Source organism: Cavia porcellus, unplaced genomic scaffold, assembly GCF_034190915.1.
Source record: "Cavia porcellus strain 051 isolate PalLab524CR breed Dunkin Hartley unplaced genomic scaffold, mCavPor4.1 scaffold_20, whole genome shotgun sequence".
NCBI classification, from domain to species: domain Eukaryota; kingdom Metazoa; phylum Chordata; class Mammalia; order Rodentia; family Caviidae; genus Cavia; species Cavia porcellus.
In genome coordinates this window covers 46,198,694-46,222,650 of record NW_026947503.1, presented here as the reverse complement: position 1 = coordinate 46,222,650, position 23,957 = coordinate 46,198,694, and the positions used below count along the sequence as shown (strand labels likewise).

The window sequence follows — 23,957 nt, the reverse complement described above, 5'->3', positions numbered from 1 at the left end:
TTCATTTCATGCTCCCACATTACAAATCTGTCATCCAGTTCAGATAATCTATCCTTAGTTTCTTTCAAGCTGTTATGCCAGCTTTCAATAGAGTTTTTAGTTTCCTGGTAATCTCTTTGAACCTGCTTCACGTATTCTACGTTTTCTGTTTTCTCCATCAAACAATTCTCCTCTTTTTTCTGTTCTTCCATTCCACAATCTGTTTTTTCTTGGGAAGTATTTAGCATTTCTCTAATTCTACTTATATCTTGCTTTAGGTCATTAAATACTTCACTTTTCAACTCATCTATGAGGCTCCGGAGATATCACTTTATCTCTATTGGTGCCGTGTCTGATATTGCATGTTTTCTGTCCTCATTCTCCTTTGCCTTTACCTTTCCTGGATCAGTGTTCTCAGGATTGGGGGCCGAGGACCCTTTCTTGTTGCTCCCTCTTCCCATACTTTTGTTCCTTCCATACAAGCATATATAGGAGGCCCAGTTTCTTTCTTTGTCGATTAAAGTTTGTTTGAATCTGCCGGCTAGGTGTTCCCACCCACTGCAGTGTACTAGGGAGACACAGACCTGAGCAGTCTTTGCTGGGCCCACCCCTCCAGGTCAACCTACTGAAGGCTTCACTGCTAGGGTGCACCACCAGATGTTGGGACCTGGTTTGGGTAGCCTACTGGGTCTTAGTCCACAGCATCACCCAGGCCAAGCACTCCCCACCAATCCTGCTTGAAAGGGGAATATGCAACTAAAGTCACTGCAGCGTCCTGTTCTGGCTAGTCTGCCCAGTCCCAGAATGTCCTCTGTTGGAGCCTCCTACTCTATGGAAGGGTCCCTGTTCCTCTCACTCACCGCAGGTCGATACAGTACTCCCCACCAGTCCCGTTCTCAACTCTGTTCGCCAATTCCCGCTCTCAGAGGTTTCACCTCTCTGTCCCTGCTGTGCTGATTCAGACGCAGCGGCGGCGGCAGGAAATTCAAATCACATGGGTTGGGGCTGGGGATTTAGCTCAGCAGCATAAGCACCTGCCTTGCAAGCAGGCAGTCATGAGTTCGATCCCTGGTACCGATAAAAATGAAAAAGACAATCACGTGGGTTCCAGCTTCGGTGCTGAGATTTTATCTGTTCTGGTTATAGTGCCAGGATTGCATTTCCAGTTGGTTTCTCTCAGCTTAGTTCATTCCTGGGTCAGTAGGGTATATCTCCCCTTCCTTAGGACTCACACCACACCATTCCTGAATTCTAAGCTGGCTAACTCATAGAGCCTCCATAGCTACTGTTATCTATCCACCATGTTCTCCTGGAAGTAGAGAAAATATTCTTAAAATTCATCTGGAAACAGAAGAAACCTAGGATAGCAAAGGCAATTCTGGGCAACAAAGGCAAGACAGGAGACATCTCAATTCCTGACTTGAAACTATACTACACAGCCACAGTAATAAAATTAGCATGGTAGGAAATAGACCTGAGGATCAGTGGAACAGATTAGAAAATACAAACACACTACAAAGACACTCAGCCACCTTATATTTGACAAAGGGGCTAAACATGTTCACTGGAAAAAAGATAGCCTCTTTAATAAATTGTGTTGGAAAAACTGATTTTCCACATGCGGAAGATTGAAAATAGACCCATGCCTATCACCATTCACTAAACTAAAATCAAAATGGATCAAGGATCTAAATATTAAAACAGAAACACTAAATCTACTGAAGGACAAGGTAGGTAGAAATCTCAGAGACATAGGGATAGACAGAGAATTCCTACAAACTGCATGGGAAATACTTCAAAAAATCAACAACTGGGATCTCATATTACTAAAAAGTTTCTGCACTTCAAAAGAAATCACCAACAAAGTAAAAAGAAAATCCACAGAATGGGAAAGAATTTTAGCCACAATCCCTCAGACAAAGGACTTATATCCAGAATATATAAAGAATTGAAAAACATCAAACCCTCCAAATTCAAAGACCCTCTCCAAAAATGGGCATCAGAGATGAATATACAGTTCTCAGATGAAGATATACAAATGGCAAATATATATATGAAGAAATGTTTACCATCACTGATCATTCAGTAAATGCAAATTAAAACAGCATCAAGATTTTATCTCACCCCGGAAAGAATGGCCGTCATTAAGAAAACAACTGATAACAAATGTTGGCGGAGGATGTGGGGAAAAGGAACACTTCTCCCCTGTTGGTGGGAGTGAAAACTGGTATAACCAGGTGGAAATCAGTATGGAGATTCCTTTAAAAAAACTAGGATTGGAAATTCCATTCAATCCAGCTATTCCCCTCCTGGGTATTTTCCCAGAAAAATTGAAAAGGTCATGTCACAGAGATATATATGCACTCATGTTCATAGCAGCACAATTTATGATAGCTAAATCTTGGAAACAACCCAAATGTCCATCAACCACAGAATGGATGAAAAAAATGTGGTATTTTTATACAATGGAATACTACTCAGCTATCAAAAGGATGGCCTTGAGGCCTTTATAGGTAAATGGAGGCAACTTGAGGATATATTCATGGTGAAATAAACAAGATTCATATTAGTAAATATCACATTGTCTCTAGTGTAAAAATAATAAAAACTGACAGAGTAATGGGATACAAAAAGTATAATAGATATTGCAAAAGGGCAGGAAAGTACTCTACAGGCTATAACGGTATGTATAGTGTGTAAGATAGATGATCATATTACTGAATTTCTGTTGGATCATTGAACAGAAGGGTTTCAGAAGGGTTTACACTGTCAATGTTTGAGTACCTAGCCACGTTTTGTGCTTTGATTTTGTGACTTTGGCAATTATTTTCAAGATGACAATGTGTAATGTATCAACTAGTCATTTTATGATGTTAATTTTTTTGAATCTGTGTTGTTTTACCTTTTTTGCTTTTCTATTTTGTTTTTTAAATTTTCTTTTTTTAAAAAAAGATAACAATATGTAATATAACAACCACTGTTAAATTTCTTTCATTCTGTTTGGAAAGCCTACACTGTTATTGTTTGGGGGTTTTGTTGTTGTTTCTCTCTTTTGCTTTTTTTTTGACTTCTTTTTTCTTTTTAAAATTAAAACATAATAAAACTAAAAAAAAAAAAAAAAACAAAATGTGGACCTCAGCCATGTATGGTGGCACATGCCTATAATCCCAGCACCTGGGAGGATGAGGTAGGAGGACTGTAGCAAGCTCAAGGCCAGCCTGGGCTCCACAGGTAGTTCAAGACCAACATGACTGTATAACATGACCTTGTCTGAAAAAATGCTTTTTAAATGTGGACTTGGTGATGGTGAAGATAGTGAGTGGCAGATAGTTAAGGAGTACAGTAAGTCCCTGTCTTACAAACAAGTTCCATTCTGGGAGAACACCTATAAGTCAGGTTCATTTGTAAGTACAGCAAAGTGAGTCTTACACTGTACAGGCTTGGAGCCAAACTCATAACGGGTTTGAATGTCAGCTTCACTATTTATTGTTTAGGATTATGCAGAACTTAGTTTCCCATGTGTAAAACTGGAATAGTCAGAGTGTCTGTCACAGAGTATCTTCTGTGTTTAGAACAGTACCTGGTACACAATAAGTACTCCTTTTGGGGGAAGCCGCTATCATCATGTATTAACTATGCTACGTGGGTCATTGTTCTCAAAGCACAGTTTGTTGATTATCTCGTTGAGAATCATCTGGGCAGCTTATTTAAAATGTGAGCCTCTGCTGAAGCTTACAGCTGGGTGGTAGAGGTATCGTGTGTGTGTGTGTGTGTGCATGTGTATGTGTGTTAGGAGTATCACCACAGGTTTCTGTATTATCCAAATCAGAAACAAACTCTCAAAATAAAATAAAAAGAACCTCTGGTAAGTTCCACTGTGTAAAACCTACTATTGCAGAGGAAGTGGATGGGAATTGGCACTTGAATTCAGATAGTGACAAGATGCCAAAGAGCACTAGAAGAACTAGCCAGAAGACATCTCCCCATTTTAGAAAAATCAGAAAGTTTTGATTCTCTGTATGTCCTTCTTGAAAATGCACCGAAGTCTAATCAAAGAACTCTAGCAAACACTACCGTACAGTTTCCTGATTTCTGGTATTTCTTAAGGTGTCCCCTACCCTACTCAGTGCAGGGGATGGAACCCAGAGTCTATACACTGAGCTACATCCCAGCCTTTTGGTTTTCTTGAGACAAGATCTTGCTAAATTATCCAAACTTGAGACAAATTTGTGATCCTCCTGAGCTTCCCAGGTTCTGGGATTATAGGCATGAAATACCATATCTGGCTTAGTAGTCCCCCAATTTTGATTTAAATTAAAAGACCAAGGCCAAGGATATAACTCACTGATAGGGCACTTGCCTAACAAGTGAGTTTGATGCAGCAACACAAAAATAAATTTCAGGCCCACCAAGAAGGCCTGTGTTGCAGGAAGGTCCAGGCACCACGTGACGCTGGACCTTTGAAAGCACTCAAGCTACTGTTACGGCTTGCATATAGATGTTTTCCCAAAGCCTCATGCAGGTTTAGGTGGGGAATTTCAGAGGGGGCTGCATCTAAGGCCGAAGATGCTGGATTAAGGGTGCCACACTCTGGGTGGGGTGGCAGCACCCAGAGGGCAGAAGCATAAAGGCAAGCTTGGTTGCTGCTACTTCTTTGTGGCTTTGCTACTCCTGATTTGCCAGTGTTTCTCCTCTCCAGTGTCCCCCTGCCATGTCACACTGCCTTAGAGCCTGCTGATGATATGAACTGAAACCTCTATAAACCTTTCCTCCTTAAACTGTGGGTATTGGGTATTTTGTCTTGGCAACAAGCAACTAAGATTTTGGTGCCAGGAGTGTGGTCATCGCTGTGACTGTACTTGACCACATAGTTCAGGAACCTTTGGAACTGGCTTGCAGGAAGTTTGGAAAGGTTTGGAGATGTTGGCTGGAAAAGCCCTGGAATATCTTAAACTGTACTTGATGAAAGATTCTAGACAGATTCAGATCAGAATGCTGACAGCAATAATATAGGAAAGACTAGGTTTCTGTTTGAAAGCAGGACTGCATTGGCTGTTGGGACTCTAGCTCTTGTGTGGTATACTTTGGCAGAAAACTTTGCATTTTACTTTTGTCCAGAGACGTGGAGACTATTAAAGGCAGTGGACTAATCTGGCAAAAGAAATTTTATGGCAGTCTAATGCTGAAATGGTGGTGTGGCTACTGTTGGGGGCCTTTACCAGTCTGTTGAAATCAAGAGCAGAGTCCAGCAGGATGATTTAAAATGTTTTGAGTTTAGCCAGAAAGCTTGCTCTAGTAAAGTTGCAGCCTGGGCCAGGAATTTAGGTCAGTGGTGTAAGTGCCTGCCTGGCAAGTGCGAGGTCATGAGTTCAATCCCTGGTACAAAAAAAAAGTTGCAGCCTAGAAAGATGGAGCAGAGGAGAAACGAGTTACTGAAAAGACAATAAAAAGCCAAGTATTTTAGAAGAGGACAATAGAAGAGACAACGTGGACAGCAAAAGAACTAACAGGACTCCAGTGTTTGTAGCCTCAAGATTGCAAAGATAAAAGGCTTTAGTTTGAGAGAAGAACTAGAGCATCGTGTTCAAGAATGACATCAGCCTAGTGTGTGTTTCTGGGACTGCGTTCACAAAATTCAGCAATCCAGGCACTCACATCCTATAGCCAAGCGAGAAGCAAGCCTGGCTATTGCTCCAGCCAATAGCAAAACCCTGGCATCATCTATATGGTGCTTGTTTTAGATGCATGCAAAATTTAAGAACTGTGGGATCAGGAAGGCTTCTGTTCAGATTTCAGAAGGTCCTGGAGGGCAGGCAGTGTGCTCTGAGAGGACAGTCTGCGAAGCCTAAGGTACACTGGAGACCGCAGAAGCTTGGAGAAGCCAGGAACGTGGATTATATGAGGACAGTTGCTAGGTGTAAACAAACCCTAAGTACATAAGAGCAGACACACCCAAGCCCTTTGGATTTCAGTCCTGTCAGACTGCCTTAGATGGTAGACATGAAACTACAGGACTTAGTGTGTGCCTTGCTGTATTTTGGTCATGCTCTGTTCCCATTTATTTTTAATCCCCTCCTTGTAAATTTTGGAACGGAAATGTCTGTCTTGTGCCATTGTATGCTGGACGAGTTTAATTTTCTTAGCTCACAGATGAGTTTGCCTTAAATTTCTGAAGAAACTTTAGACTTGAACTTTTTGAGATAAAGTCTCACTAAGTAGGCTGGCCTTGAATTTAGTAAGTAGGCTGCTTATAAATATGCTATATTTTCAACTGAAACAAGTCACAGACTTTAAAGTTGTTCTACAAAAGTAGTTGTCCAATACGTGGTCCCTAAGCTCAGAGCATTATCATTAGAAAAGTAAACTATCAACTTTTTCCTCAGATTTACTGAACTAGAAGCTCTGTGAGTAGGGCCCAGCCATCTGTAGTTTAATAAACACTCTGGACAATTCTGATACTCCAGCATTTCTCTGCCATAATATAGGTGAATACTGCCAGTACTTTCTTTCTCTCCCAGTTCATTAACCTGTCCCCTTTACATCCAAATCCAATGAGTCAGTTACAGAAACAACGTACACAAGGAAGCTTCCAAAAGAACATAAAACTTTATTAAGAACATTTATACTGTCATCAGATACAGCCAAACAAAAAAAGAAACAGGAAGAGTTCATCTTCCCATGTGCTACTGCCACCTCAGAACAGTTTGGATGGCTGGAATTAAGAGTTGCCAACAAATGCTCTCTATAAATAAATTCATTAAGTAACACAATGTTCCCTTTCTATATGGAGAAGAACTGGGTGTACACTTTAAAAAGCTCTGATATAGTGCAACAATTATGAAACATGACTACATCGGTGAGGAGCTATTCTTAACAGAATACAAAGCAGTTTATTAGCTTCATGTTATTCCACATTATATAAATTTTTAGAATGGAAAATTCAGAAAGAACCTTTTAACTTTCCCTAAAATGTACTTTTGAAACTCTAAATAAATGTCAGGACCAGTACACTAACTATACTGTGAAGAGATGAGTTGCTCCTCTACAGCAAAAACTAAAAACCTAGGTTTGTTCTTTTAATTTTGCAAATCAAGGTGACTGGGTCATTCCAGCTTTTGTTGATTTCCAAGGATTTCTAGTAGAAAAACCCTGATTTAGAGTGCATGTGGAAAACGTACCAAAATAGCTGCATCTAGAATGGTTTTCCTCATCGGGAGGTTGGTATTGAACACAACTCATTTTCTCAGACTCCCAGTTCCTCACTATGGTTCTTTTACTTACTACAGTGATGGAAGGAGAAGGGAGCGCCAGGGAATGTGTTCAAATTGCCACTCTGAACAGCAATCTGCACTGTTTATGGAGAAAAGAGTGGTGGAATCCATTCAAAGCATAGTACCCCTCATGCAAATATAGTGACATGCTTTTCTCTCAAGGGGCCAGGCCAAACCACATTCAGGTGCATGATTTGCCTCAGGTACACAGTGTAGAAAACGCTCATGATTAAGAATTTGGCATTATAGTCCCCCCAACCTAACTAATCCCATTTACTGTGAAAATTTAGCCTTCCTTTTAGGAAGGAAGACTATTTACTGCTAAGGCTTACTAAGCTAATTATAGTAAGGCTGAGAACATGACTTCTGAAATAGACTGTTTATGTCCAGTTAGGGAGCTACCCAACTCAAGTTTGTGGAGGACTGATCAAGAAGTGGGACTCAGATTTTTGAGTACTATTCCTTATCACAAATCTCATCAAGCTCTTTAAAAAAATAATGCATTTTTATCATAAATATTTAGAGCAGATACTGGCATTAAAATCAGTATCTAAGTCAGAAATCTGTGTTTAATGGTGAAAATATTCCAACAAACTTCTAAAAGATTTCAAATCTCCCCACAAGTACACAGTTTATAAATTAGTTTTAAATGGAAAATATATATATATACATATATGTATATAGATACTGAATGGATAAATCACCACTTTAGCAGATCATAAATAAGGTCAACATATGGAAAATAAGTTAGTTTTTGCTTTCACATTAGCAACAAAACAGCATATTTCATAGTAGATATAAGCAGGTTTTCTAATTGTATGTTTGTTACTCCCCCTTCCCTCTGCTGAATCATTTCTTCTATTTCCTATACAGAGGTACACAGAACAGGCAGACAACCCCATGTGAGTTTGGCTGCCACACACAATCTTTTTAGAGTGATGTTACAAATATTGGTCAAGGCCTACAGTGAAGTAATTTATCAGCCATACTGTAAGTTAAATACATCTGTGGTTAAGTGGATTAGGTTCCTATGTGAGCTTTCAGTGGTAGTGTGCATAGGGAACCCAACTACTGCTGTTTGTGTAAGAAAACATATCCTAACTCCCAAAAGTTGCCTGAAACCCTTTGGAATATAAGACATATATGGTTCAAGACTACTACATGTGTCTCTGTTTTGGAGACAGGTGACACCAGTATGAGCACTGTTTCTACAGCTACTGGCTATTAATAAATGTATGCCTTTTCCTTCTCATGTAAACTTACTTGAATCACAATCTCTAATACTGAAGAAAAAAACAGTGAAGTCATTCAGAGTAGTGAAATATAACTGGCTTGTGGGATTTAAAAGATGTTTATTATCTAATCTGAATCTGCTTACAATGAGAAATGTCTAATATGTAAAGCAATGAATGAGAAAAATATTTATCCTAAGTTATTATTAAAGACAAATTCACAGCTTAATGTGACTTAAAAAGAAAGCTAAGACCATGCAACTGCACTAACACACAAGGTTAGAAATAAGAGGTAAAAGTACATTTGTCTTGTATTTACATCTGTAAATATACAAATATAAAATTTACCAGATCTACCCTGTAGTGTAGCACTGCTTAATTTTCAAATATACAGTCATTCAAAAATCCTACAGAAACATAAAAAATGTTCCAAGCTACATTACTACACAGTAATGAATACTGTATTCTAGAGCTATGAGAGCTAAAAAATACTATTGTTTTTTAAGTTAAATGGTTAAAGGGATAACGAAAGTATCATTCTTTTAGGTTTAATTGACTTCTATACTTGAATGTTTTAATTAAAGGATTAATTATGTTAAAAGACTGATTTGTCAAGTATAAATCAGCCCTAGAACTAAAGTTATTCTCTTGACAGAGTGTCAAAATTTACAGTATTTCCAAAGCTTTTTCATATGTAGTCAAATAATTCTAAATAGTGTAAACAAGGGAGTTCCTATTTAACATCTTGCTACTCTACACTCGCAGTTGGAATGGACTGCTACTGGGGTAAAGTTCTTTACGTTCTGCACTGACCCTTCAGTTTGTGCCTGTGTTTAGTGTTAACTGCTGGCCTCTAGGGATCGAAGGCAATGGAGAGGCATGGAACTAGTATTTGGGTTGGGAAGAAAGGCAGAGATTAAGTTGGAACATTTAATTTCTTCTATAATCAAGTCCTAACTATACCATAATAAAGTCTCAACCAACTCTTGATTAGTTCTTCCTCTTTAGTAATTAGATAGTATACAGTGATTAGATACTGAAAATACAGAAAAACAATTGAAAACATATGAAGAAATAGAAACATGGAACTTTTCACAAGGTCTTGGATCAAAAAAATTACAAAAAGATCTTTTGAAAATAATCACTTTGTGAGCTTATTAATACACAGAGATCATCACTTTGTTTAAACTAAGTCATGTTAACTTACTAATAAAATAGTAAACAAACCAACATTTTAAACAATTTTATAAATTACTTGTTTCTTTTGTTAGCGACATTCTCTCAACAGTATACAAAAATAACGCTACATACAGGACTATCCACCTAACTTGTCTCCATCTTTTGCAAAGTCCTGGGCCCTGGAAAAAGAATGGTCATCAATCTTCACTGTACATGTCCCCCGCAAAGGGCAGATGCATGTGGCTGCCAGTGACATTGGGCAATCGAGATAAATCTGGCAGGCTCTGGATCCGGGATCTGAGTTCTTTGCGCACCAGGGAAACTCTGGCCAACTTGCGCTTGTATTCCTGCAACACCAAAGCATTCTTGTTAGCATCTGGAGGTTCAAAGAACTACCCAGTTAACGCCAGATATAAACTCTGTGCCAAATTTAAAAGAATTATCCCAATATTGAGCTTTAGTACCACAAGATAGACTATGAAAATATATGTATCTCTATTATTTGAAAAAACTCTTTTAACAGTAGACTAACATATATGACTAAAATGAGCATTTAAGATTTCCAGGTATTGAGCTAATAATTAAAATTACATATTTATCTTTACAAATTAAAAAATTTATCAGTTTTCAGCTGTGAATGTGGCAACAAATCATCAGTTTTATTTGTACCCACGATCACCTCCAACAGAAACCAACTGCTCCAAATTAATTGCTTTTTAAAACCACTGTGTATTTGAAGTTACATTTATTACTATGTTTGAACACTGTGGTGGTAGATTCACTGCTCAATGTGATTTAAGCTGGGTGAGGTGGTGCACCCCTGTAACCTCAGCGCTTGGAAGGCCGAAACAGGAGGAGTGCCATGAGTTCCAGCCCAGCCTAGGCTATAGAGTACTAAATAGTGAGCTCTTGTCTCAAAAAAAAAGAAAAAAAGTATTTGTTAATAAGGAAGCATGTATTATTGTACAAGTTTTAGAAATGTTTCCTTTGTAATGTTATGTATTTTACTTTATGCATTTAAAAACACTTTAACTTGAGAAGGGGTCCATGGCTTCATCAGACAGGATATCAATGGCTCACAAATAGGTTCAGAGAACCTGCAAACAGAGAAGGATGCTGACTGAATGGCTTAGTGGGAAAGTCTCCTAGATCCTCAACTAAATCCTCTTTCAGGGTGGCAGAGGATAACTCATCACCTGACAGAGATGAGACTTCAAAGGTGAGCCTAGAAAATGAGTATTTTTCCTTCTAGAAAGACCAGAAGCTTTTCCCTCCCTTTGACCAAGACTGATCTCATAAACGAAAGACTAGGTTAAATGATACTCAGCTTTACTTTCTAAAGGTTTAGTGAACATTCTGTTACCTCCACAAAGATGTAACTTCATTACTATATCTCAATTCTGGCTGCATATCAGAATCACCTAGGATTTTTCTTGAGAACTCCTTCTGATTTTTCAGAACTATGGACCCCACTGCACATCAATTAAATATATGGAAAATGAGTTCAGAATATATGACTTTGCAAAAGTTCTGAAAATGATGGTGATACAGAGCTGGAATTATGAACCACTCCTCTACATTAGCTAGGCTTCATTGTATTAGTGAGACTACATTTTAGAAGTGTCAACTTTTACCACATTTACACGTTCCTGATTTGTTTCAACACAGTTCTATAATCTCGAGGTATGATCTTTTTCTTCCTGCTTTCTCCCTTAACCAGTGATAAAATTAGAATGCCATGTAGGTTTTAGCACTCAGCAGAGAAACACGGGGCTATTTCACATTCTGGATACATCCTTCTTAACAGAATTTCCTGCTACACCCTTCCATGTGTACGTTGCTCACAACATGCCAGTATGGTAGCAAACACATACCTCCACCTGTATCACATCAGTGACCCTGACAGTTCTCATCCACATTCTCCTGAATACCCAGACACTTTGGGTCAGTTCAATACACTCAGGTTCTGTTCACTTTCAGTCTAAAACTCTCCCAACTGAGCTATTTTGGCTCCGCCCTCTGTTCACATTCAATGTGAATTTATTCTCTGCTTGTCTTCAGGCTGACGTTTTGAGAAATGACTGTTTCCTTAGTAGTCAACTTCCCCAACCCTAGTTTCTAATCTCCAACATTCAGATAGGCTAGTCTTTTAATTACTAAAAGTTAGCTTTAAAAGCCAACAAGTACCATGCACTTGTAGTTCCTGCTAGCTGGGAGGCTGGAACAGGAAGATACCTGGAGGCCAGGACTTAAAAAGCCAGTTAGGTTGAACTGCCTGAAACTCTGTAACTACCTGACTGCAGTACCCAGACCTTGGGTCCTGAAAGTTTTATACTGACTCACTAGTGGTCTAGAAAGAGGCACCAAGATTCCAGATCCTGGTTTATTATAGCAACAATGCTCACAATAATACATGCATGTTACCCTGGTTCTGACGTACACTACTAGTAAGACTTCTCTTGGGTCAGATACATAGCAGCACCACTCACTCACTCCTCTTTCAAATCTTTTTATAAAAAGCTTGCTACTACTGCTTTATGTACTGTCCATTTTGCACCAAAGAACTATGAAGCACTGTAACACATTTCAAGGGGAAAGGACCATAAAAACATACAAATACTATTTCAGATATGAACACAATGAAGTAACACTGGTAATAGAATAAAATGGGAGCAGTATGGGGGAGAGGCCAACACTACTCTACACGTAAGTCAACAGAGAACCGAAGGCCCAAAATGTTAAGTTTCGTCGCTCTGGATCTAGAGGAGACTGGCCTTTACCATGACAGTTTGAGAGAAGCCCCGCTGCCTGCTTGTTGGTAAACTAGAGTACCATTTAAAAAATCACAATCACTAAATAAAGTCTCAGAAAGTGGTCCTAAGAGCAAAAATCAAATGAAACATCTGTTTAAGAAAAATCTACACAAACCCAATAAAAATAGCAAGTGCGTGGTTTCCTCTCTTCCCACCTCAGCAAGGCACGGACTCCACTTTAACTGCTGCAACCCACAACATAAAGCTCACTCTCCTCAGAGCTGCCAGTGCTCCCAGTAGAAGGGCTTACTCCCAGAAAGCGCAGGCCAGCAGCATTTTTCACCCTGCCACCAGCTGCCTAACATTCAAGTCAAGTCCTGGGGAAACCCCTTTGCCCAATGCCCACCCTACCTTGGATGTGAAGCACTGACAAAACTGAGTTCCTGAAAACTGGTCCACACTTCAGGAAGCAGTGATTCCATGCCAGATGAGGCAAACACCAAGTCAGGTAAATATGAAGCAATTCATAGAATTATCAAAGCAAAAATGCAGAAAGTCAAAACAAAAAAATCTTCAATGGAACAAGAAAAATCCACTACTTATTAAGGACACCAGTAATACTAACATTCTCCTTCTCAGCAGAAATACCAGATGGCAGAAGCCAGCAGGAAAAAACATTTGAAGAGTTTAAAGAAAAAAACTTTCCAACCAAGAATCCTAAATCTGGAAAAGTTACTTCAAAATTTAAGATCTTTCTCCAAACTAAAAATTAGAATGTTACTTTCAGATTCACTTACAAATATATTAAAGGAATTTCTTCAGTAAAAGAACAAATGATCTCTCAAAATTATTGGAATCCCCCAGGTGTGGTGGCTCATGCCTGTAATCCCAACACTTAGAAGGCTGAGGCAGGAAGATCCCTGTGAGTTCAAGGCCAGTCTGGATCTCTTACAATTTTTGAATCGTTATTCAGTTCCAGCTTCCCACAAAGGCCCACTCCCAAGGGTTAAATCCAAGCCTCTCTATTCTCCAAAATGTTACCCACTTTATAGTCCACATACATTTTCACTTTGACAGAAGCCCTTTCCCTATCCCTGCCATCCTTACTTCAGGTTCCCAGAAGCAGCGATCTCTGACCCATCTTTCTAGTCTACATATATGTATGTTGTTCTGACACATCTCCCCAAAGGCAGGAGCATTCTTTTTTCTTTTTTTGGTACTAGGAATCAAACTTGGGACCTTGTGCTTGCCAGGCGGGTGCTGTGCCACTGACCTATATCCCTGGCAGGAGCATTCTTTATACTGTCATGACACTTTGAAATGATCACTCAGGAGTACAACAAAACCCTATGCATTACACATATTTTAGTTTGCGTATGCTTTTTGAGACAGGATCTATGTAGTGCAGGCTGGACTTGAACTTGCAGTGATCCTCCTGCCTCAGCATTCCCAGTGCTGGGATTCCAGGCATGCTACCCCATACCTAGTTTGCCATAGAAATTTTTCTTACTCTAGCCACAACCTCTGATGTTAGTACTAGTTTTTGCTTTATCAAATTATTTCTTAAAAATATTACTAGATTTGTCCAGTTTCATATCATAATTAAGGGGAAACATGTTTGGTATTTATTGCAATATCCAGCAAAGCAATCAGTTTTAACAGGGCCCCACTGTCTCTACTCCATGGAGTCAGGAGACGTGGTTTGAAATAATGCCTCTTTAACTACCTATGTGACCCTGGGCAGGAACTACCTATAATCTTCTGAGTTTTAAATGCTTCTTCATAAAATAGGGTTACCATAAAAAGCTTTGAGGATTAAATAAATCAGAATTAGAGGTATTAAATCAAAAAGTTCTGTACACCTGTGGTAACCATTCTCTAATGGCATCACTATCATTTTGTATTAAGAACAGCTAAAACAGTAAATTTCCCAAAAATTCAGAGCTCTTACTCATTTTAGGGCTGACCCAGATAGTTGTTCTAAACTTCTAGCTGCCTTAGATAAATGATTCAATTATTTCTGAATTTAAATTTATGGCTGTCCTTTTCTTTAAAATGCTAATAATTCAAATTGCACCCAAATGTGAATTTTGGTGGCCGATTCCAAACGCTATGCCTATAGCCTCATTGGCTTCCTACTTACTTCTTTAGATAGTTAGCACAATAGAAACAGAAGAGCACCAAACCAGGAAGCAGGATCCTGATCCCACTCAGCTAGTTATCTTTTGTAGGAAGCAAATATAAACAGTCTAGATTTCAGAACGCTGTGAAAACCAGGTATGAGTTCCTCCATCTCTCTCACTGTTCATTAGTGTCATCTTCAGGTTCTCTTCCAAGTGTAACAGTATGTCTAGGTTGAGCAACATCCAACATAAAAAGATGTGCTTGCTGGGTATAGTGGCGTACACTGTAATCCCAGCCTCTGGGAGGTTGAGGCAAGAGGATAAAAGGCAAACCACTGTCTCCTGGGGTTTTGTACTCCTCCTAGGGATGGTAAAAGATTTGACTAATTTCCACAGATTCAGAAATTCCTCGAGCTGAGTGTGGTGGTGCAGACCAGTAATCCCAGTATTTGGGAGGCTGAGGCAGGAGATGACTGAGATTTGAGGCCAGCCTGGTTAGTTCCAGGTCAGCCTGAACTACACAGCAGGACCCTGTCTTAGATTTTCACTTAGCTTGAGAAATTTCTAAATCTGTGGAAATTAGTCAAATCCGTTACCATCCCTAGGAGGGGTACAAAAAGCTCAGAAGACAGTGGTTTGCCCTTTACCTTTTAGTTTAGCATACAATCTTAAACTGCTAATTTTTAAAAAATATAAAACGTAACAGACAAATCCTTTCTCATTTTGTTTCACGTTATCATCTACTTGTTGAATGGAGATGGAGCTGCCTTTATTTTCTTTGGCTGTAGGAAAATACTTTCAGTGGAAATTACTTCATTGTCAATGATATCATCAAACAGTCTTACTTCTTATAATCCATCTTTGGGCTCTTACTCCTACAATTCTATTATGCCAACTTTGATGAGCCTTCTGGATTATTAACGTAGCACTGGGGGGAAATGTTTTATCAGGTTTTCTTCAAGGAACCTGATGCCTAATTAGCTAAGGACTGATTTTTGGAAACCAGTAAAGCTAAACTGTAATGAAGGTTAAGTATTATTAAAAATAGGCTTTATACACGCCAAGATTTCAGTCAGCACACTGTGACCTAAACCATGTGCTTCACCGATCTTTGTTTTCAGCACCCCATTTACTTTTCATAGAGGCTAACACTACTCATACGCTGGATGAAGAAATTTTAACTACAACTAACCAGTAACAGTTTCATTTAAACTTAACTAAGCAAAAGGAGCTCAAACCCAGACATACTGGCTTCAGAGTCCTTATGCTTCCTCATCATACAGTATTATTGTGCTTCTTGTGTGCTAGTATTTTTGAGAGGGTTATTTTGAAAAAGTTATGTTATCTGAGATTCCTTAATCAACAATAAGATCACCACAATGACAAGTCTAGCAATCATGCCCTTAAAATTCCTAAGTCCAACAATAAGGAAAACAAACTGACTTGTATATAGTCTGTCATTAAAGTATCTTTGGTACTACCAGTGGAGAGTTGACATTTTCCCATGAATAATAGCATATGCACCTTTGAGATTAATTTCTTCACAATAGTAGCAACAAAATAAAGACTTGGGGAAATAAAGCCAAGAAGGACTAGTCCTACAGGAATGCTGCCCAACACTACAGGAAAGCTGAATCCACCAATAATTATTGGTTGTAATCTTCAGGGTAGGGATATGGAGGCGCAAGTCAGGAGCTGAGGCAACATTTAACATTAGCTATTACTCTACTAAGTACACAACTTCAAAATCAAGAGAACCAATGTAAGCAAATGACCTATACGTATTTCTACATGTACTGTTAATTTAAATGAGGAAGTTGGCTTGATCACTACTCTTTGTACGACTTTCTGGTGGATCCTTAGTATATATTTAGATACTGAAGAATCACAGGATCTCAAGATTACTGTGTTCTTTGCTGTAACTTTGCTCAGAACCTTAATATGCTGAAACTCAGTGTGACGATCCAAGGTTAAAATCTGGTTTTCAGTATTCCTCAAAATCCTCAAAACGTTTTTACTGAATATTTAATCTTCAAGAGCCAACTTTTCCTCTAAGTATGAATGCGATCTTTATGTGAATCTAAAATTTACTAAAATCTTTCTAAGCTCACGTAAGTAGCATATATTTTTAAAAAGAGCTAAGTTATCTATAGAACACACCTCTGCAAACACTGAGCCCAATTTTTCTCATTCTTGTTATTCAAACTCAAATTCTTTATTCTCTCTCACAGCAGCAAACTCACTACAAGGATAATTTCACTGGTTATGGAATTCTGACTTTTTGCTTGCCTAGCTCTGCCACAAAGTCCACTCTGTGTCTTTGTTCTTGTATTAATAGGGTGCTCTCCATCCCTGACTTTTCAATCTCCTGTCCTGGATTTTATGCAGTTTGAATATGATTTATCTAAATGCAGACGACAGCTTTGGTTTGTTTTGGTTTTTGTACTTTTAAATAATCTTCATTGTACAGGGCTGGGGATTTAGCTCAGCGGCATAAGCACCTGTCTTGCAAGCAGGCAGTAGTGAGTTCAATCCCCAGTAATGATAAAAAAGAAAAAGACAAAAAAAAAATTTTTTTTTTAATCTTCATTGTAGCTGGGGTTTTAGGTCAGTGGCATAAGCACTTGCTTGGCAAGCATGAGGTCATGAGTTTGGTCCCCATACCAAAAAAAAATTCCATTAAAAAAAAATCTTCATTGTTGCTCCCTGATTGACATGTTTTGAAATTTTTAGGGTTTTTCTTTCTCCTTGAAATAAAATAGACTTGGGAAAAGAAAAACTTCTTGAAAATAAAAATAAATCCTGATGGAGTTTACAGAATCAGCGGTTTTCTGCCATTAATTTCAGAAGTTCTTAGCCAGTATTACTTCAAACACTTTGCTTCATTCTTTCTTCTGATATTCTAAGCATGTTATGTTACACTTTGCCAAACAGTCCCACAATTTCTGGGAGCTCTATTTATGAGGTGCTTTGTATTTTCTTATACTGAATTTCAATTTGGAAAGTTTCTAATGACCTATCCTCAAGCTCATCAATTATTTCCCTGGCAGTATCTAATCTACAGCACTGGGGTGCCCATTAAATTCATTCTTATTATTTTTCTACTTCTAGTACTCTATTTGCTTTACATTTTCCCCCAAGTATTTCCAGTGCTATTATCATCAATGTTTTTCATGTCTACTTTCACTGAAATTCTTATTAAGGATCCTTCTAAATTCATGATCTGATAATTCCAAAATCTGTCATGAGACTAGTTCTGATGCTTCTCTTTGGATGTTTTTGCCTTTTAATGTATTGTAACTTTTTATAAACCCAAACACAGATGTATATACCAATAAGGTAAACAGGTCTGCATCATAAGATTTTATCTGATTAAAAGGCTGTGTTTAATGTCTGCCGTAGACACATTAAGACACTGAAACTTGCTACCTTATTAATGAACTTTCATATTAGGCAATTTTAACTAGCATTATCTTGATGATGCTGGGTGTAGTAGCACACACCCAGCACTGTAATTCCAGCACTCGGGAGGCATGAGGATCACCATGAATTGAAGACCAGCCTGAGAGCCAGGGGCATAGTTAAGTGGCACAGTGCCTGCCTGCTAAGTGTGAGGTCCCGAGTTTGACTGCTGGTACAAAAAAAACAAAAAACAAAAAAACGAGGCTCTAAAAAAAAAATCCTGCTGGCCACCTGTAATAGGTTCATTTGGTCACAATCCTTCTACAAATGTAAACCTAATAGCCAGATGGGGTGATGCATGCCTGTTACGCCATCACTCAGGAGGATCACCACAAGTTTGCAGCTAATCTGGGCTACACAGTAAGTTCAAGGCCAGCCTGGAACACATATGGAGACCCCATCTCAAAAATTTTTTTAAAATTTTAAAAAGTATACCTAGTTACCTTTTCCTGGTAGTTTTTGAAGTATTGAAACTACCAAGGATTTTCAGGAAGATAACGTGTAAGACATGTTTTGTTAAATCTTTCGAAAGACCTAGGTGTATCTGACATGAGAGGAAGGGGGATTCATCATAAGGAATAATGAAGATTATTACTTGGTTATTTCATTATTAAAAAGTCCTCATTGCTTCTTTAACTTCAGTTCCTTCAGTGCACCACTGTTGATCCATCAGGAGAGTGCTATTATTGGTAACTGTACAGTCTAGTTTATTTAACCACTCCTGGTGTTTTAAAATAGTACTAGAGCTAGACTATAATGATAATCTGGGTATCATTGTATACATCAGATTTGTTCAAAGAAAACTTGAACCTGCTTAAGTCAGAATTTCTTATAAAATATGTTCAAAATCTAGTTAAGACCACATTATGGAGAGTGTAACTGCTTCAACATTCATCTCATGTCTTTCCTTTTTTTTTGATACGGAGTTTTGTTACGCAGTTCAGGTTGTCCTTAAACTCACTATGTACCCCAGGCTGGTAGTTCTAGCGGTACAATCTTTTAACTACAGATCGCAAGTACGACCTACTTGTGCCACCAGTGGACAAGATCCAACAGTGGACTCTCCCAGTAACTAGTTTTCCATATAAATGACCCCCCACTGCTCCTGGTTCTTACCAACCTGAAAAACTACCATTTTCCTTTGCTCCAAGCCATGATAAAGCAGACTCCCCATCATTGCAACCTGATTTCAGGGGGAAGGATGAAAGGGCCTGACCCTTCTGTTTCCACTGTGTCTTCAGTCCTAGTGTGTTGGTCCCACCTCCTCTTGCCAGTTCTCACTTCTGGTATCAGAGATTTGTCTAAATATTTCCACTTTTTACAACAGTACATGGGAGGATATAGATTCTTTTAGTTCAATCCTGTCAGTATTCCACTTTCTAGGAAAAAAGCTGACTGCTTCTTCTGGAGAACTTATGGTCAGTCACTGTCTCTCTGCTCAGCTCTTTCTGTATTTGGAGACAGCCTCACTAAGTTGCTAATTTGCCCAGGGTGAGCTGAACCCTGCAATCCTCCTGTCTCAGCCTCCCATATTGCTGGGATTACAGACGTGTGCCAATACACCTGCCTAACGTTCTTCCCTTTTTAGAGCAGAGATATTACATACATATCTTTACACTGTTTTGGTAATCTGTATCAGTATTATAAAGAATTTCTTGTAACAATGGAAATGTTCAGTATCTATGCTATTTAACATAATAGCCAATGGCCACATGGGGCTATTGGTACCAACAAATTAAATTTTATATTTTAACATTATTTTAAACCACTTACATAACTAATGACTACTTACTGAATGCAGCAGCCCTCTCCACATTTCATCTCTCAATCTCTTTATGTATCCTCCATTTTCTTTCTCTTTGTCTCTCTTTATAATATGGAACAACTTATACATAGTTTCACTATATAGTATGACAAAAATAATACACTAGGTTTCATTACATTTTAATATATGTCTTTTTCTATAACTTCTACAAGAAAGCTGCAACTCATTTTTAATAGGAAGTCAAAGGCAGAACATCTGATTTCATTCTTTAAAAGACAATTAACACCTACATCAGGCAGAGAAGTCAGGTGACCACATTTTAAACCCAGGTCTCAGATCCTGTGGAAATACAAATCATTGATACCTACTTCAAAAACTTCTACTCCCATAGGTTTGATAACACAGAAGAAATCAACAGATTCCTAGAAACATATGAATTATCAAAGCTGGATCAAGAAGATGCAAAACTTCTGAATAACCTAATTTCAATTAATGAAACTGAAAATGTAATTAAAACCTTACCAACAAAGAAAGAAAAGTCCAGGTCCTGATGGATTCACCTCAGAATTCTACAAGAAATTCAAGGAAGACTTAAATGCCGGCACTCCTCAAACTCTTCAATGAAACTCAAAGGGAAACAATTTTCCCTAACTCATTCCTGGAAGCAAGTATTATCCTAATACCAAAACCAGAGAAAGACCCAATCAAAAAAGAGAACTATAGGCCAATCTCCCTAATGAACATAGACACAAAAATTCTCAGTAAAATACTAGCAAACAGAATATAGCAAGTAATCAATAAGATTATATACCAGGACCAAGTGGGATTCATCCCAGGCATGCAGGGATGGTTCAACATATGGCAATCAATAAATGTAATTCACCGTATCAGTAGAGCCAAAGATAAGAATCACATGATCATTTCAATAGATGCAGAAAAAACTTTTGATAAGGTCCAACACTCATTCATAAGAACTCTACAGAAAATAAGAATAGATGGTCTTTATCTCAATGTGATAAAAAGCCATCTATGACAAACCAATAGCCAGTATCGTATTAAATAGTCAAAAACTGAAAACTTTTACTCTAAAATCAGGAACTAGACAAGGGTGTCCATTATCTAAACTCCTGTTCAATACCGTACTAGAAATACTAGCCACAGCAATTAGACGAGAGAAATAAAAAGAGTAAGGATAGGAAAAGAAGTTAAATTATCACTTCCAGATGACATAATGCCCTATATAAAAGACCCCCAAAACTCCATTGAAAAACTTCTAGGTATAATAATTCAGTAATGTAGCTGGATACAAAGCCAACACCCAAAAATCAATAGCATGCCTATACACAAACAATAAACTCACTGAGAAATAAGAAAAGCCACACCCTTCACACTAGCATCCCAAAAAATGAAATACTAGGAATCAATATAACAAAAAGAAAAGATCTAGCTGGGCGTGATGGCTCACGCCTGTAATCCCAGCACTCAGGAGGCTGAGGTGGGAGGATTGTTGCAAGTTCGAGACCAGCCTGGGCTACAAAGTGAGCTCAAGGCCAGCTTGAACTGCATAGCGAGACCCTGTCTCAAAGAAGACCCCCCCCAAAAAAAATCTATTCAGTGAAAATTATAATATCCTGAAAAAAGAAATTGAGTAGGATCTCAGAAAATGGAAAGACATTTCTTGTTCACGGATAAGAAGAACAAACATTGTAAAAATGGCCATTCTCCCAAAACTGTTATATAGATTTAATGCAATTCCAATTAAAATACCTCACAGATCTAGGGAAATCATTCCTAAAATTCGTCTGGAACCAGAAGAAATTTAGAAATAGCAAAGGCAATTCTGGGCAACAAAGGCAAGGCAGGGGAATCACAATCCCTGACTTAAACTTATACTACTGTAATAAAATCAGCATGGTACTAGAGTAAAAAGAGACCTGGAGATCAGTGGAATAGACGAGAAGATACAACTACAGTACAAACACATTCAGCCACCTTATCTTTGACAAAGGGGTCAAACACATTCACTGGAAGAAAGGTAGCCTCTTTAGTAAGTGGTGCTGGAAAAACTGACTCTCTACATGCCAAAGATTAAAGCTGGACCTGTATCTTTCACCATAGACCAAGCTAAAATCAGAATGGATCAAAGATCTTAATATTAAAAAACTCAAGTCAACTGTCCCTCAAAGAACTTCTGTCTAGAACACACAAAGAATTTAAAAAAAAAAAAAATCAGACCCCAAAATTCAAAGACCCAATCCAAAAATGGGCATCTGAGATGAATATACACTTCTCATACAAATGGCTTATAAACACATGAAAAAATGTTTAACATCATTGGTCATTAGGGAAATGCAAATTAAAACCACACTGAGATTCCATCTCACTCCAGAAAGAATGGCCAGGATCAGGAATACTACTAACAACAAAACCTGGAGAGGTTGTGGGGGGAAAAGAAACTCTTCTGCATTGTTGGTGGGCATATAAACTGGTGCAACCACTATGGAAATCAGTCTGGAGGTTCCTCAAAAAGCTGGGATTAGAAGCTGGGATTATTTGATTCAGCTATTCCACTCTGGGGCATATTCCCAAAAGAATTAGAAACCTCCTTATCACAGTGATACATGTGCATCTATGTTTATAGCAGCACAGTCTATAATAGCCAAATCTTGAAAACAACCTAAATGCCCATCAACTGAAGAATGGATAAAAAAGTTGTGGCACTTTTATACGTGGAGTACTACTCAGCTATAAAGAATGACCACATTTTATAGGTAAACGGCTGCCAACTTGAGACCATATTCGTAAGTGAAATAAATCAAAATCTCATGTGTAAATGCTGTATTGTCTCCCTAGTGTAAGAAACGCTAAGAGTAAATAAGATACAAAATCCTCAATACTGTGAAATTAAGAATCTGCTCAAAAGGGGAAAAATAACTCAGGAAAAAGGAGGGGGAAAAAAAGGAAAAGAAAAATAAAAGTTTGTATATACACACTTAAGATAACTAAGATGACTATGCTACTAATACTATTAGTTCTTAGAACAAAAGTTAATATTCATAGAATTGGATCAATTTTGTATGTTTGTGTCTGGTAATCTGAGGAATTCTTGAAGATTACTATGTAAAATAGCAATTTGGGGGGCTGGAGATTTAGCTCAGCGGCATAAGTGCCTGCCTTGCAAGGAGGCAGTCATGAGTTCAATCCCCAGTACCAATAAAAAGGAAAAAGAAAAAAAAATAGTAAACCGTTCCTATTGCCTTGTTTTCAAAGCCTGTATTGTCACTGTTTTAGGGTCTTTGTTACCATTGTCTTTTTTCTTGTTTTTCTAGTAATTTGTTTGGTTTTGCCTTCTAGCACAGAAAGGACAGATGTACAAGTAGAGCATTAGACATGCCTAGACCTTCTCCTAAACAGTTTATGATGATGTATTACGTGTGGTATAAATAGCTACTTTGAAGAGAAATTAAGGTAGCCATTGCTGATTCCCTATTATCATGCTGTAAAGTCCAGTAATACTTTTATTCTTTTAGTGGTTTTAGTCTTATTTTGTATTATTTAATTTCAATATATATGAAGGTATGGACAGCTATTTGCATTATTTTCTTCTGACCTGCTTTGTTGTTTTGTTTTATCCTCTCTAAAAATTTTTTTAGAATAAATAAGCTAATCCTGGTCTCTTAGTGTAACCATTCTAGAGTGCTGAGGTTGGGTCAATATATCAAACAAATGCTTCTAAGAAATCATAAAAGTTATCAAAAAGGTAAATTTGGAAATGCTGTATCTTTTTGAAATGAAGTAGCTTTCATACACAGCAGACAAGTAGATGACTCAAAAAAGTCAAAAACTGAATATATTCTTTAAAGGTACTAAGAAACCCACTCACAATTATCAAGATACTAAAACTGTAACTAGCAAAACAAGTACTTTCTCTTTGTGACAAACGAAAAATATTACAGACCTTTGACATTCAAAAAAAGATTGCTTGAGCCCAGGAGTTCAAGGCCAGCTATGGCAACATAGCAACTGAAAACAGTAACGACAAAATATCCCTCAAAATGACACAAATTCACTGATTAAATGACAGTAACATTAAGAAACTCTCTAAGATTTTTTGTGTTGCTAAATTTCTAAGGTATTTATCTTAAGTACCCAATTCATTTGAGTCCTCTAACTGCTACACAAAGTAGGTGTAA

The 23,957-nt window shown here is 38.0% G+C and overlaps 1 protein-coding gene across 1 annotated transcript in view; it reads right to left on the bottom strand.

The window, feature by feature from the left end:
- Window positions 1-6,566: 6,566 nt before the first annotated feature.
- The window catches only part of Rprd1a (regulation of nuclear pre-mRNA domain containing 1A), a 60,730-nt gene continuing 43,339 nt past the window's right edge, over window positions 6,567-23,957 (bottom strand). Inside the window, exon 7 of the mRNA XM_063231765.1 lies at window positions 6,567-10,008. Within this exon, the coding sequence (XP_063087835.1) occupies window positions 9,859-10,008 (150 nt within the window). The 3' untranslated portion in view covers window positions 6,567-9,858. The remainder of the gene's footprint in view (window positions 10,009-23,957) is intronic.